At 36.9% G+C, this 13,175-nt stretch overlaps 1 protein-coding gene across 1 annotated transcript; it reads right to left on the bottom strand.

Moving 5' to 3' along the window:
- LOC109082375 (rho-related GTP-binding protein Rho6-like) lies at positions 1–12,249 on the bottom strand. The gene is made up of 5 exons (XM_042750514.1): positions 11,986–12,249; positions 11,574–11,661; positions 3,801–3,910; positions 3,318–3,452; positions 1–2,398 (listed from the first exon to the last, which is right to left on the bottom strand). Exons 1-5 carry the CDS (start codon positions 12,103–12,105, stop codon positions 2,153–2,155), a joined length of 699 nt encoding a protein of 232 aa, XP_042606448.1. The 5' UTR covers positions 12,106–12,249; the 3' UTR covers positions 1–2,152.
- Between the last annotated feature and the right edge of the window lie 926 nt (positions 12,250–13,175).

Genomic DNA, 13,175 nt, shown 5'->3' with positions numbered 1-13,175 from the left:
TCATGTGTGCCACACAAAGGCAAGCTTTATTACTGGAAAGACAAAGGGAGAAGTCATTTTAAAAATAACATTTTGAAATAAAACTGTGTGAAACACAAAACAAATTAGTTACCTCAAAAAAATGAATCCAAATAAATAGGACTAAGCAATTTTACATCAAGCACATCTTTGTCAATTCACAACAAGAACAAATATTTAATCTTGTGACATTCTTTTAAATGTCTTACAAAGATTACAAAACAGGATATGTACAACCAAAGAACTAGAGGACATGCTTGAAGTGTATTTGTTCCCAATATTGTGCAATGGCAGCATAATGACTGAATGTCCATCTCCATCTGGGACGCTCACATTACCTTGAACTTAAACAAGTAAATCAGTAGCTGCAGTGTCTGACCAGCCATGTGACAGGTATACATGCTGTTTATACTCCCTAGCACCCAAAATTCATCTTCAGTTTCTTTATTTACGCAGTCACTAGACAATGCAAAAAGGAATTTGGTGTGTGATCACAGTGGCAGAACTTGTAAACAGCCACGGCGGCTGCTCGCATCTTCCCTTCCACCACTGATGATTGAACAAAATGAGAAAAATATTGACTTCAAGTATACACAAATAAAGCAAAAACAATTATTTGAAGAACAGTTCAAAAATGGAAAAATATCTTTCATTAAACAGGACCAGCCTGTTCAGTTTTATTCCAAAAGTCGGCTTCCTTTTCAAGTTCTTATCAGGTCAGCTGATCAATATATTTAAAAGGTCCAGTCTGAATTTCCTTCCAGTCCATCTGCTCCTCATGCATTAACCTCCCTTTATGCTCATGAACAGAACACTAATATTCCTATTTGGTTGAAAAGAGAAAAAAAAAAAAAAAAAAAAGAAAAAGAAAACGTGTTGCACTCCAATGGTCATATTTTCATCTAATTACTTTAACAAAGTCTGAACAGAGTCACAATATATTGGCTTGTTTTTACAGCAGTGCTGAGGTTTATCCACATAAATATACGTATGTCCACAAAGCAGTAGCATGAATTTATAATAGCCTTTTTTGTTTTAATTATTGCCACTGTACACACTTTGCATTATAAGCACTTGAACCATAATTATTGCTTTGTGGTGGAAAGCAGACTTCAAGATTAGCACTTTGCACAAGAAAACGTTTTTTTGCCAAACACATTGGACGAGATTACCCACAAATATTTCAGCTGCTAGTGCTGCAAATGAGCATGGAGGCAATGAAACGGGAGATTCTGCTGCTCGATGACAGAATGCTACATAAGATGCATGATGAACTAAACCCAAGCTGGTCTGATCTTAAACATCTCAAACCAAGTGACTTAAAACCCTTCTTGCATACATTTTGGTTTCAGAAATCCTCAGCATGGTGCTACGGCATCTCTGGAGGTCATTTTCAGGAATGAAAGCTTATTCATCATGCCGAATTCAATCCGATTGAGCCCTCGCAGAACTAGCGCAGGGATCCCTTTGCAAATTCATGGTTGCCTACACTAGAAAGCAGCAGGAGACGTTAAGATACAGATAATCACTGTAATATGTACCCCAGTCACACCCATCCCATCTCTCAGACCGCAATTGCCTCTAAAAATAGAAGCGTGTATATATCATACAGTGTTCTAGTAGAGGAACGAAGGGGAAATTGACTTTGGTAGTATCATAAATGTTCTTTTTACAAATATTTTTGGCTCTATTCCTCCATCTTAGCGTTCAGATATGGACGGCTCCCACTTTCACAATTTTAGTGCATACTGTAGGTATTCATTTTGAAACTTACACTAGAGAGCCTGTATTTATACATCGAATAGCTTAAATTGAAATTTGGAACCTTTTTTAAACTAATTTGAATTTGTTTTGCTCAGTTGAATCATTCCAAGCTTCAACTGGCACGACAGCAAATATCTTGATAACAAGGAGTGAACAGATGAGGCTGATGATCGAATCTCGGTTAAAAGCAAGATACAGTACTGAAATACATATGCACTGTTGGAGAGCTCAGGACAAGGAGGACAGCGAGGTGTCCACTCGTTCTGAAAGGTGTTTCTTTGGGGGGTGAGGAAGGATTCCACATGTCAATGATGTGGCAATCGAACCCACCCCCCTTCCCCAGACCAAAGCACAGGGAATGGTGTAGCATTCACATTACGGAGCAACTCTTGGCCTTCTCCTTCTTGAAGGTGGACGAGAGGAGGTCGGACTTGCTGGGCAGGTGGAGCAGGCGTTTGGACAGCCGGCGGGTCGGGCTGGGTTTGGCGAGCGGCTGTAGCTTGTTGATGCAAGCCAGCGCAGCTGTGCGGAACACGCTGTGGATGCTCTTCTCAGAGGTGAAGGCTGAACACTCCAGATAAGCCTCAGCGCCCAACTGTTTGGCCATGGCAGAGCCCTATGATGGGAGATGCACAAACTCAGTTCGCCATAGTTTCTCAGTCTTAAAAGATACAGTTCATAAATTCAAAAGCTCTGTTCATGTCATCAATAGGTAGCTGAATATTAATTAGTGCCCCAAGTAAAATAATGGTCTGATTTAATGATTTAAAACATCAATTTATGATGTTCTTCCTTCCTAAAATATAAAAGACATCTACATGTAACCATTTATATCAAGAGAAACATTTTATTAATATGCATAAATATTGAGCATAACCATAACAGCATTGTATTACATTTTCACTGTACTGAAGCCATAGCAAATTATTTAAAAATTATCAAGCAATAAATGTGCATCTTCTTTTAATAATAAACTATTTGTATTAGAAGATTTCAAAATATAAACACACAGTTCAAACATTTGGGTTGGTAAGATTTTTATTAAATATTTTTTGAAAGATGTCTCTTATGCTCACCAAGACTGGATTTATTTGATCAAACATGCAGTAGAAACAGTAATATTGTAAAATATCCCTACAATTTAAAATAACTGGTTCTATTTTAATATATTTTAAAATGTAATTTATTCCTGTGATGGCAAAGCTGAATTTTTAGCATTTATGACTCCAGACTTCAGTGTCACATGATCCTTCAGAAATTATTCTAAGAAGCTGATTTGGTGCTGAAGAAACATTTCTGAGTTGAAAACCGCTATGTCGTTTAATATTTTTTGTGGAAACTGTGATAATTTTTTTCAGAATTCTCAGGTGAATATTAAAGGAAGTGCGTCCTTGCTGAATAAAAGTATTAATTTCTTTATACTTACCGCAAACGTTTGAATGGTAGTGTATTTCAAAAAGCAGTTTTACAGAGAATATTCCCTTAAAGTAAGCAAGATCAATGTGACAGTGCTAAGAAACAACTTGTGGCTGTACCTGCTCATGAGTGATGGGTGTTTGTTTCTGATTGGACAGCTCCATCAGCGTGCAGACGTCTGTCCGAAGGTCTGTCTTGCAACCAACAAGGAGAATACGAGTACTGGGGCAAAAGTCGAGGATCTCAGCCCTCCACTACAAAGACAGAAATATGTAATTCTAAGATGAACCATCGTAGTTTCTTGCAAAACACAGAAAACACATTGTCTGTAAAACTATGGTTTTGCATAACAGCGATTATCATAATCTCGGTTTTTGAGTGCCAAGCACTTCTGGCAAGTATAGTGTGATAAATATTGCAGCCCAAAAATGAAGTTCAGTAAGAAAACAAAAGCAAATGAATCATTCATAACGTCTAAATAAAACAGTCTTACTTTAAAGATACCCAACAAAACATATCACAGTGAAGGAAGCACAACGTAATAAGCTCCTGAGAATCAGGGTCAGTGCTGGGATTGAATATTAATAGGAATATCTAGTTACCTTCTTAAGTCCACTGTCAAAGATATCTGGGCGACTGATGTCAAAACAAAGGAGCACTGCATCAGAGTCACTGTAGCAGAGGGGTCTCACATTATCATAGTATGGAGATCCTGAAACAAGAGAGAGAGATGCTACTGAATAGGAAAGCACAATTCAGTGATGAGAAAAGAATGCTTTATTCCTTTTAAATATGCAATTCTTTAAAAAAAAACATGATAAAAATGTTCTTTCTGTTGAGCCTCAAGTGCAGTTTGAGTGTCCTTAACATATTGTTAAAATAACAAAATGCCCAAGACAGATGAGAGAACAACAACCTGGTTTCACAACACATTTAACTTTCATATGATGCGATTCAGAATGAAGCTGTGGATTGGGCGGATTTGTCTGTGCCCGTGTCGCCTTGTTTAAGTCAGCAGAAAACAAAATGTCAGAGGTGGAATATAAATGTTACATTCTGATACAAAGTTATGAAAGCAAGCATTTTAAAAATAACATTCACTGATAAAATCTCACAGTAAACAAGGATCATTAACAAAATAGTTTCACATCTTCAAGTTTTGAATATATTAGTTTGGATAAATCAAAGCAATATTTAAGACCATTTCAAATGCTTTTAAAAACATGTATCATGATCCTGCATTCTGAATCACAAAATAAAAATTGTTAAATGACTAATGAAACTACATTTTACACAATTTAAAGCCTAGTTACAACTGCACATTTTACATTCTATCCATCAATCGATCTATTATTGTTTGAATAGTGTAAAATATTTAGAAGTTACCTATATTTTATTTATAAAAACGTTAGTCTAAAGTAATATATTTATATTTTAAAGATCAATCATAGCTTTTACTACTGAGTTCTTGTGTATGAGCTAGAATTGAAGAAAAGCAGATCTGATGAGAATAAATCTGCAGCAGAATCAGACAAAGGCCGGAGGTACAGCTCCCCTGGTCATCACTTCATTTCCAGTCAGCATACATCCTGTTAAAGCCGTCTTCCTCTCACTGTTTGCCATATTGGCATTTTAAAGGAGAAGAAAATGACAACTGAGCTCTAAATCCTTATTGATCTATGTGTCTCGCTCTCTCCCTCGATTTCTTTTTTCCAGTAGATTATACAACTGGAGAGATGGGGCTGGGGTAGGCACTTCCTCTCACTCTTGCTCAGAATCCTTAAGTAAGCCACCCACCCCTACGTACCCAATACCTCCAGTCCCCCTGTTTCCACAGCAACAGCCTTGGAGTCAACCATCTGCAGAGCGCCGTCTTCCTAAAAACGTCCCTTAACTGCCTATCAATCATTTGATACAGAGCAGTGCCCACCCACTTGGTACCACGGAGATGCTGGGGTGGTGTAAACAGCCTTTTATACACCTCACTGTTGTGGAGTCTCCTTTTCTGGATTAAATTTAGCCTCAGTCTCCTCCTGAACCTCACATGTAACCGTCTTCAGGTCTTTGCATGAGTCAGAGATAAAATTGTTAGGCCATGCACTCTAGAAGCCTCAAAGTAATATTGATTAACTTGCCACTGAAAATGGAGATTACTACTCAATACAAGAAACATTTCAGTGTAGTCCAAGTGATTCCCAAACAAATCATGCATATGAATTGAATCAGGTTTTTTATTTTTAGTAAATCTATCAAGCATGGCCACTGTAAGACTGGTTGATTCCTAAACAACTGACTTGATTCTTATTAGACCAGCAAACAGTATAGTCTAACCAATACCCGAACAAATGACTCATGATGAGCTAGTTCTTTGAAGTGAATCAAATATTATGCACCTGTGTGTAGTTTAATTGATTCCCAAAAAACAGATTCTTATGAGCAGATAATTTTTTAGTGAATCTAACACATTCAATACAACCAGCAAAATCTTAATTCCCAAACAAATGACTCTCATGAGCTGGATCTTTTTTAGTGAATCAAACACATTTCATTAGTTATGTGCTATCTTTGAAAACATCTGAAAAAAGAGTCTTAACCCATTTTATAAGTGGTGTTTTAAATTGCATATGCATTAATTAAATTCTCATCATTTGGCAATGACATTACATTTCTTTTTCCAGTAAATTGTTAATGGAACCAGAATTAAGTTTTTTACAATCCCTAAACATTTAGTACAATCATGAGGCAATAAGTGTCTCTCTATGGTTGAATCACTGATAGCAGATGGACTATTCTGACGATGCTTTTCAAACTTTCCTGGACCTTGTCACTGTTATTTATTTGGCAGTCTATGGGACATTCTCAAGCCTCCCTGTTTTCATCCAAAATATCTTAAATTGTGTTCCGAAGACGAAAGAAGCTTTTACGGGTTTGGAATGACATGGGGGTAAGTGAATAATGACACAATTTTAATTTTGGGACGGAGTATCCCTTCAATTAAAACCGTCAAAATGATGCTTGAATAATTATTTCAGTTAATCACTCACAAACACTCAAAGAATCATGGGTTGTCTGATGAATCCTTCACTGACTTATTTCATGTTGCCTGCAATTAAAAATCACATTCAGTGAAGGATTCATCAGACTCACACAAACTGACCTCTTTAAACAATCGGTGAAAGAATTGCTCTTAAGAGTCATGTTTTAAGTTTTAAATAACCTAACATCAACATGAATTTAAATGTATAAAGCCAATTTGATCAATTAGATCACAAGTTGAAATGACCACTGCAGACTATCTTCACTCTGAAGCACAGATCACTGACTATTTTCTCTCTCCTACCAAGACGTCACGAGCACACAAACCGGAGCGTGAGGCTGCATTCAACTGCTGCTGATCCTAATGCAGTGATCGATGTAGATGTACACCTAGGGACTGAGGAGCCATTTCAATTAAACTTGACAAAACGACATCCCAGCAGTCAGAGACAAAGACCTCCACATCATGAGCTTACCAAAACTCACTCAAAACACTGTGTGAAATCTGAAAAAGGACACATTGACTTGCATTTTTGGCAGTGAGCATTATCTAACTTGAATCCTGTACCACCCGCAGTCTTGGATCACAGAACTGCTCTATTGAACAACCCTGCACACAGTGAACAAATCACAGCTCAACTCTCAACCCTGGGCCACATGTTTCCCGGCTGAACAAGAAGAGGATGTTATGCTGTCTGCGTATTAACAGACGGAGGGGTTGTGAAGCGTGCAAAAAAGGGTGGGACAAAAAAAAAAAAAAAAAAAAAAAAAAGAGCAGAGCAGAGTTGCTACAATCAAAATAAATGCTTTTTGTTGTGACGCCATGCCTGGAGCAAAACTAGCTTAGCTGAAAAGTGGGCCAACGTGTGCATGTGATTGATACGAGACGGCCTTTTCCTTGGGCGCAGGAAGAGTCTTGTGAAGAGAACAGATGGAGGTGGAGTGGGCTGCTTTTGTGCGCCGCACCGCATTCCATCTGCTGAACCCTTTTACTCTTTCAAAAACTAAGCTGTTTTACCAATGACTTCAAACTATGAATGTAACTGGCAAGTTGCATCAGACATATACTGAAACATAATAAAATTGTTAAATACATACATTTTGGTGCGCACATGAGTGTGCTTGACGTCACATGTTTGTTTCGTGGAAACGTCACTTTTAATTTAGGAATGATTCATTTCAGTACTTATTAAAGAAGTTATCATCTCTCGTGACTAAGCCATCTCTGACAGTCTCAATAATACAGCGATAACAGATCCTGTCAATTATTATTGCTTAATGCCATATCTGCCATTTACTAAGGAAAGAAAATATCATTCAAGTGTGCATTAGATGGTATCATGTAATGAAAATAATATGCCACTGTTTCCTGCTTCTCTACTCTCAATCTACAGTGACAGATCAAAATAAATCATTTTATTCAAGTGAGTGAGCTTGTGGTCTCTATTGAATATGATGAGATAAAGACTGTGTGCAAAATAGTGTCAGACAATACATCTTTTTACTGTTGTAGTTTGCTAAATTTAAAAAATGTAGTGTAGTATTAGTATAATTGAACAAATACTATAACAAATGATTATTTTAATGAATCACTCAAAAAAACTAACAAGTTATCAGTTTGAATCATTTTAATAAATTAAAAAAATACAAAAAATAAAATAAAAATAAACTTACTAAAACTTGTTAAAAATAAAATGTAATAAAAGACAATTATCAACATATGAATAAATATTATAACTACATAAATATTGCATAATAGTTGACACTTCAAATGTGGCACGGAATGAAAAAGCTGACTAAGAGTAAACTTCAACGCAGTGGAATCTGTGGGAATTAATCAGCACTCTCAGACTCATGTAAATGCGAGCAGGGGGCTGAGAGAGGTCAACGTTCACAAAGGAGCGAGAAGCAAATGAAAGCCCCTGTCCGTCTTCCCAGTAGAGATGATGAGAACAAAACCTAGAGCGTTCTCCATATCCCCCCTCCCCCCAGAGATTCCATCACAGAACATGATGGGGGCCCAACAAAGAATCCCCCCTCTCTCTAACTGCGAAGGGCTGGCCATGACCCCTCAGGGAATACCATCTCAGAGCAGTGGTGGTGTTTCCTCATTGGTGCCTGTCATCAACTGCCAATGGCCACTGGAGAGCCCATTTATCTACTGGCTGTTTTAATGTGCTAATGGAGCACTATTTTTACGCACACGATCTTGTGTAGTCATCCCATACCGAAGCAGCAGAATTCATATTCGCAGAAATGTACATCCATCAGTGTAATGGCAAAAGCCACCTAATCCATTACTAATATCTCAATGCAGATTAAATATAGCCTCCATATTAGAAATACAGACGGCCATCTTCTAAGATCCTGCAGTAGGTCCAATTGGCTGTCGTGATTAAGTGTGAGGATTGATTTTCACCTGTACATCCTTTCTGGGCCTCAAAGCATGCCATTTGAAACCCAATGACGAGGTCAGCTCAGTCAATGAGGAAAAGACTAATAAGAAGCCTCATTCACATTGAGCAGCATCAAAGAGCTGGTATAAACAGCACACAGGGAAATTCTAGAATATTACCAACCAGCAGGTACAGAGTGCTATCTTACAGCTCATAAACAACATGCATATCAAAACTGCCACGCTGTAAAATTATTCCATCATGTCATAACATCTTTGTTTCCATTCATTTAAATGTTGATTCTACTTGAGTTCAAACTGAATTGACTTCAGTAGTAATTTAATTCAAAGTGATTGAAAAAGTGCAATGAACTAATTACTGGAGTAGGTTATGACTTTGGCACCATTTTGATTTTGTGCAGAAAACTAAAGCAGCAATTCAACTTTTTACTGTGCACTGAATGTAATGGAACATCATTTAGCAGTTTTGTATGAATATACACACATTGAAAAGTTGGGAATTACTTTTGCATAAAATTGATCAAAATCAACAGTAAATACATTTATAATGTTACAGAAGATTTCTATTTTAAATGACTGCTGTCCTTTTAAACTTTATATTCAAAGAATATTGAAAGTCCACAAAAGTCAGCACAACTGTTTTTAACATTGAAAATAAAGAGAGTTTCTTGAGCACAAAATCAGCATATTAGAATGATTTCTGAAGGAACGTGTGACACTGAAGACTGGAGTAATGATGCTGAAAATTCAGCTTTGCCATCACAGGAATAAATGACATTTTAAACTATTAAAATGGAATACAATCGTTTTAAATTGTCATAAATAATTCACAATATTACAGTTTTTACTTTTGATCAAATAATTGCAGCCTTGGTGAGCATAAGAGGCTTTAAAAAAAGTTCCTAAAGAGTTCCAAGATCTTACCGACCCCAAACATTAGCACAGTAATAACATACAAAAAATATACTATTTTAAATGTATTAAACCAAAACTCTTGAAATTTTTAAATCTGAACCACTAGAAATATAGAAATCACAATTGTGCGTTGGAATACTTAAATATCAGCTGTTGTGCAATGATTGTGCGTTCCTTAATGCTACAGTATATTTTTCACTTGGTGTGAGAATATCAGCAATGTTGTAAGGAATACTTAAATATCGCTTTAACTTTTCTTTGCCAAATTATCAATTTGTCACCCATTTATCACCCCATGGATACAGCAAATTCATTTTATATTTGAGAGTACTTTGACTTGGAATATCTGTTTGACTTGATGGAAATATGGTTTAAAATCTACTGCCTCAGCCATGATTAACGGCTAAAAAAATGGATAAAACTCTGGTTTGCCCTCTCATCCTCATACAAGCCGGGACTCATCCCCTTAAACCATACTCTGCGTTTCAGCTGGCTTGTCTCCAAGCAGACTAAACCAGATCAAAAAGCATGAGCAAAGGACTGAGGCATATTAACAGCACATATTTCATTCAACAATCTGTACATGAAATCACAATCCTTGCTTGCTTTCTCACTCACCGTCTGCTAATCTCTACTGTACGCGTACAAACAGACAAACACATCACAGAAACTAGTCCTATCACCCACACTTCACAGTCAGTGGACGGCCAGACGTTTCTGGGTGCTAATTATGATGCTTCTGTTGGCGTGCATTTAGCACACATCCAAAGACACATGAGATTATCATGTCTGTCATTTACTAGGGATTCAGAAATGAGCAGTGTGAAGCAGACAAACAGCACATTGTAATCAGGTCAATAGGCTACAATAGGAAGCCGTGGGCAGATGTGAACTGCCTCAGTGACCACATACTCCCTCGTTAGTCTGCTGACTATGGCAGCTGATAGACAAGACAGACGTCTAGTCTCATGCCCGATGCATATTGCACAGAAAACTAGAAAACACTTTGTTGCTTTGGAAAGCTCTAATCTGATTGGCTGACTTTACGCAACTTCCGGTATTAAGGGCATAGAGAGTTTATCATCATTTTATCAGAATTTGCTTCCATCTGAAAATCATGTTAGGTGCTCAACAAGCACTTCTGAGAATGAAAATGACAGGATTTCCCAAAGTTTTACAATATTTAAGTAAACTAGATACTAGAGCAGTACAGTAAAATAATAATAATAAAATCATCTGTACTTATTACTTTTGAAACAGACAGAAGTTCTGATCACACTAAATTTGGTCCAGTGGACACTGTTTTGAATTGGTGACATTGATTTGAAACATCAAATCCATATAAAGCATGTAGAAATGTTTTTTTATGTGTCGTTTCATTGCAAACATCTGTTGCAATTATTCAGCATTCACATCTTCCTGCACTGCTTCAGCAGTTGCATAAATAATTATATTTGCATTCAAATTCAATATTCTAATCAGGTAGTTTAGTAATCAGCATGACTGGATTGGCCCAACACAGTTCAAAACGAGCCAGACTGTTGCCATGTACAGAATATAAAACAGCTACAATTTGTAACAACCATAAAGAGAGTAACAGAGCCGTGACAACAAATTGTCAAGTCAATGGTTTCCAATTTCTAATGTATTCTCCAGACAACTTCAAACAGACTATGAATGCACTCAAAAGCAAAATTGCATGAACAATATATATATATATATATATATATATATATATATATATATATATATATATATATATATATATATATATATATATATATATATATATATATATTCTTAATATATTTTAATGTAATGTAATGTTTATATATAATACCAGAACTGATATACTGTCTTCTCCCCATTTCACGTGACATTTCATTTTCTTGATACTGCTTCATTACATTACATGTAGCCTACCATCCAAGTTGCGTAATATGCACAAATAAAAATGTTACTGTCCATTTTGATCCATTTAGTAACCGAATCACCCGTTTAGTCTTACCTGATGTGTCCCATAAACTCAATTCAACACGCTGGTCATCGAGCTCCAGACAGGCTGTGTAGTTCTCAAATACTGTGGGCACATACGTCTGTGGAGGAGATGCAACATAGTAACACCGATCAACGCATGTGATGCTGCATGTATTTGATGCTTGGGGGGGGAGGGCACTTTAAATGCTCACGTATCATTCTTTATCACTACGAAAAACGATTTACTGTAGGCTATGCTTTATCGTTATGCCAGTAAAATAAATTATATGGACTAACTCACTTGGTAACCAAAACATGTTACAATGAAACTAACATGAGAGAAACAACAGTTTGTGATTCGGCAAAACCATTGGCTTTAATGCTATAATTGTATAATTAATTTAATAAATGGGCGTCTTTCAGAAACGCTGTAAGCTACTGACCTCTGGATAACAATCCTTTGCCAAAACCTGTAACATCGCAGTTTTCCCGCATTGAACATCCCCAACCAGCACCAGTTTACATCTGACCACCAGTGGCTGTGCGTTTCTTCTCTCTTTCATGATTTTGCGATATCCTATAACCGAACAAAATAAAACTAAATCCAAAAACACCTAAAACAGACCAACACGAGGACGCAAGAATGCACAACCGTTCCTGTACATTCAACACCGCGATTTGCCCGCAGCCCAAGTGATTGAACGATCGGATGGACTGGGGGTTTATATATGCCGCACAACAACCAATCAGCTTGCGCGATGCTCATGACGTCTCACATTCTTCTTTTCTCTTGTTGCCTCCTCTATGTCCTGAAACGTAATATTTCCCCGACTACTCAGCCTTTTGGGAAACTTTTGTTTCATCCTTACCGAATAAAAAATTCCACTAAAATGCTAATTTTATACATGAGTTGTCCAAAATGTCCACACAAGGGTTGTTCTTTGATTACAAAAGACTATATTTAAATAGATTTATAGGCTATGATAAATCACATAGCCTGTGAGAATAACAGTAGACATACGCAGTAGCCTAGAACACTGAATGTCTGACACATACAGACTAAATCATGCCACTTGCCAGCTTTTCCTGCATATTCTGGCATCTTCATTGTCTCCAGAGTAATTAATTAGATTGTATGCACTCCAATAGACATGAGGTCAATAGGGCTGTTCACACATCCTTGTCCCTCCGCCTACTGACTTTACTTTCACCTTTAATGATCTGTGAATTACCTGCTTTCTTTATGGGAAGACTTGTATTTTACTTTCATTTCCCAAAGTTTTTTTAACTCATACATAATAAATTCCCCCCAGATGATACATCCCACAAAATTTCAATGGCTAATTCTTAAACTATTAAATTTTCTGCCCGCATCCATATAAGCGTGATTAAATGTATGTTTTGACATGCATGTTTGGTTTATTTTCAGTTTTAAAGTCATTTTACAGTAAAGTCTCGCATGACTCCTCATAAAAATCCCCTTGACTAAAACCAAGAAAAGTTTGTTTACAGTACTAACTGACTGGATTATTGGACAAATTACTCTTTGATCCCTGTCTCTGTTTGTTTTGAACACATGGTCGTTTGATTAATGGTGGGTGGGAGGCCAGAAGTTTATTGGCCTGATGGGACA

This window comes from Cyprinus carpio, chromosome B23 (genome assembly GCF_018340385.1).
Source record: "Cyprinus carpio isolate SPL01 chromosome B23, ASM1834038v1, whole genome shotgun sequence".
NCBI classification, from domain to species: domain Eukaryota; kingdom Metazoa; phylum Chordata; class Actinopteri; order Cypriniformes; family Cyprinidae; genus Cyprinus; species Cyprinus carpio.
Note: the sequence above shows the minus strand (reverse complement) of the source record. Positions and strands in the feature narration are given on the sequence as shown.

What these genes read in the sequence shown, in the direction of transcription:
- LOC109082375 (XM_042750514.1), bottom strand. Translation starts at nt 12,105, where the DNA reads ATGAAAGAGAGAAGAAACGCACAGCCACTGGTGGTCAGATGTAAACTG. An exon ending in GAGTTTATGGGACACATCAG is followed by an intron (nt 3,911 to 11,573) that starts GTAAGACTAAAC and finishes CTCTTGTTTCAG; the next exon opens with GATCTCCATACTATGATAAT. An exon ending in TTGACAGTGGACTTAAGAAG is followed by an intron (nt 3,453 to 3,800) that starts GTAACTAGATAT and finishes CTGTCTTTGTAG; the next exon opens with TGGAGGGCTGAGATCCTCGA.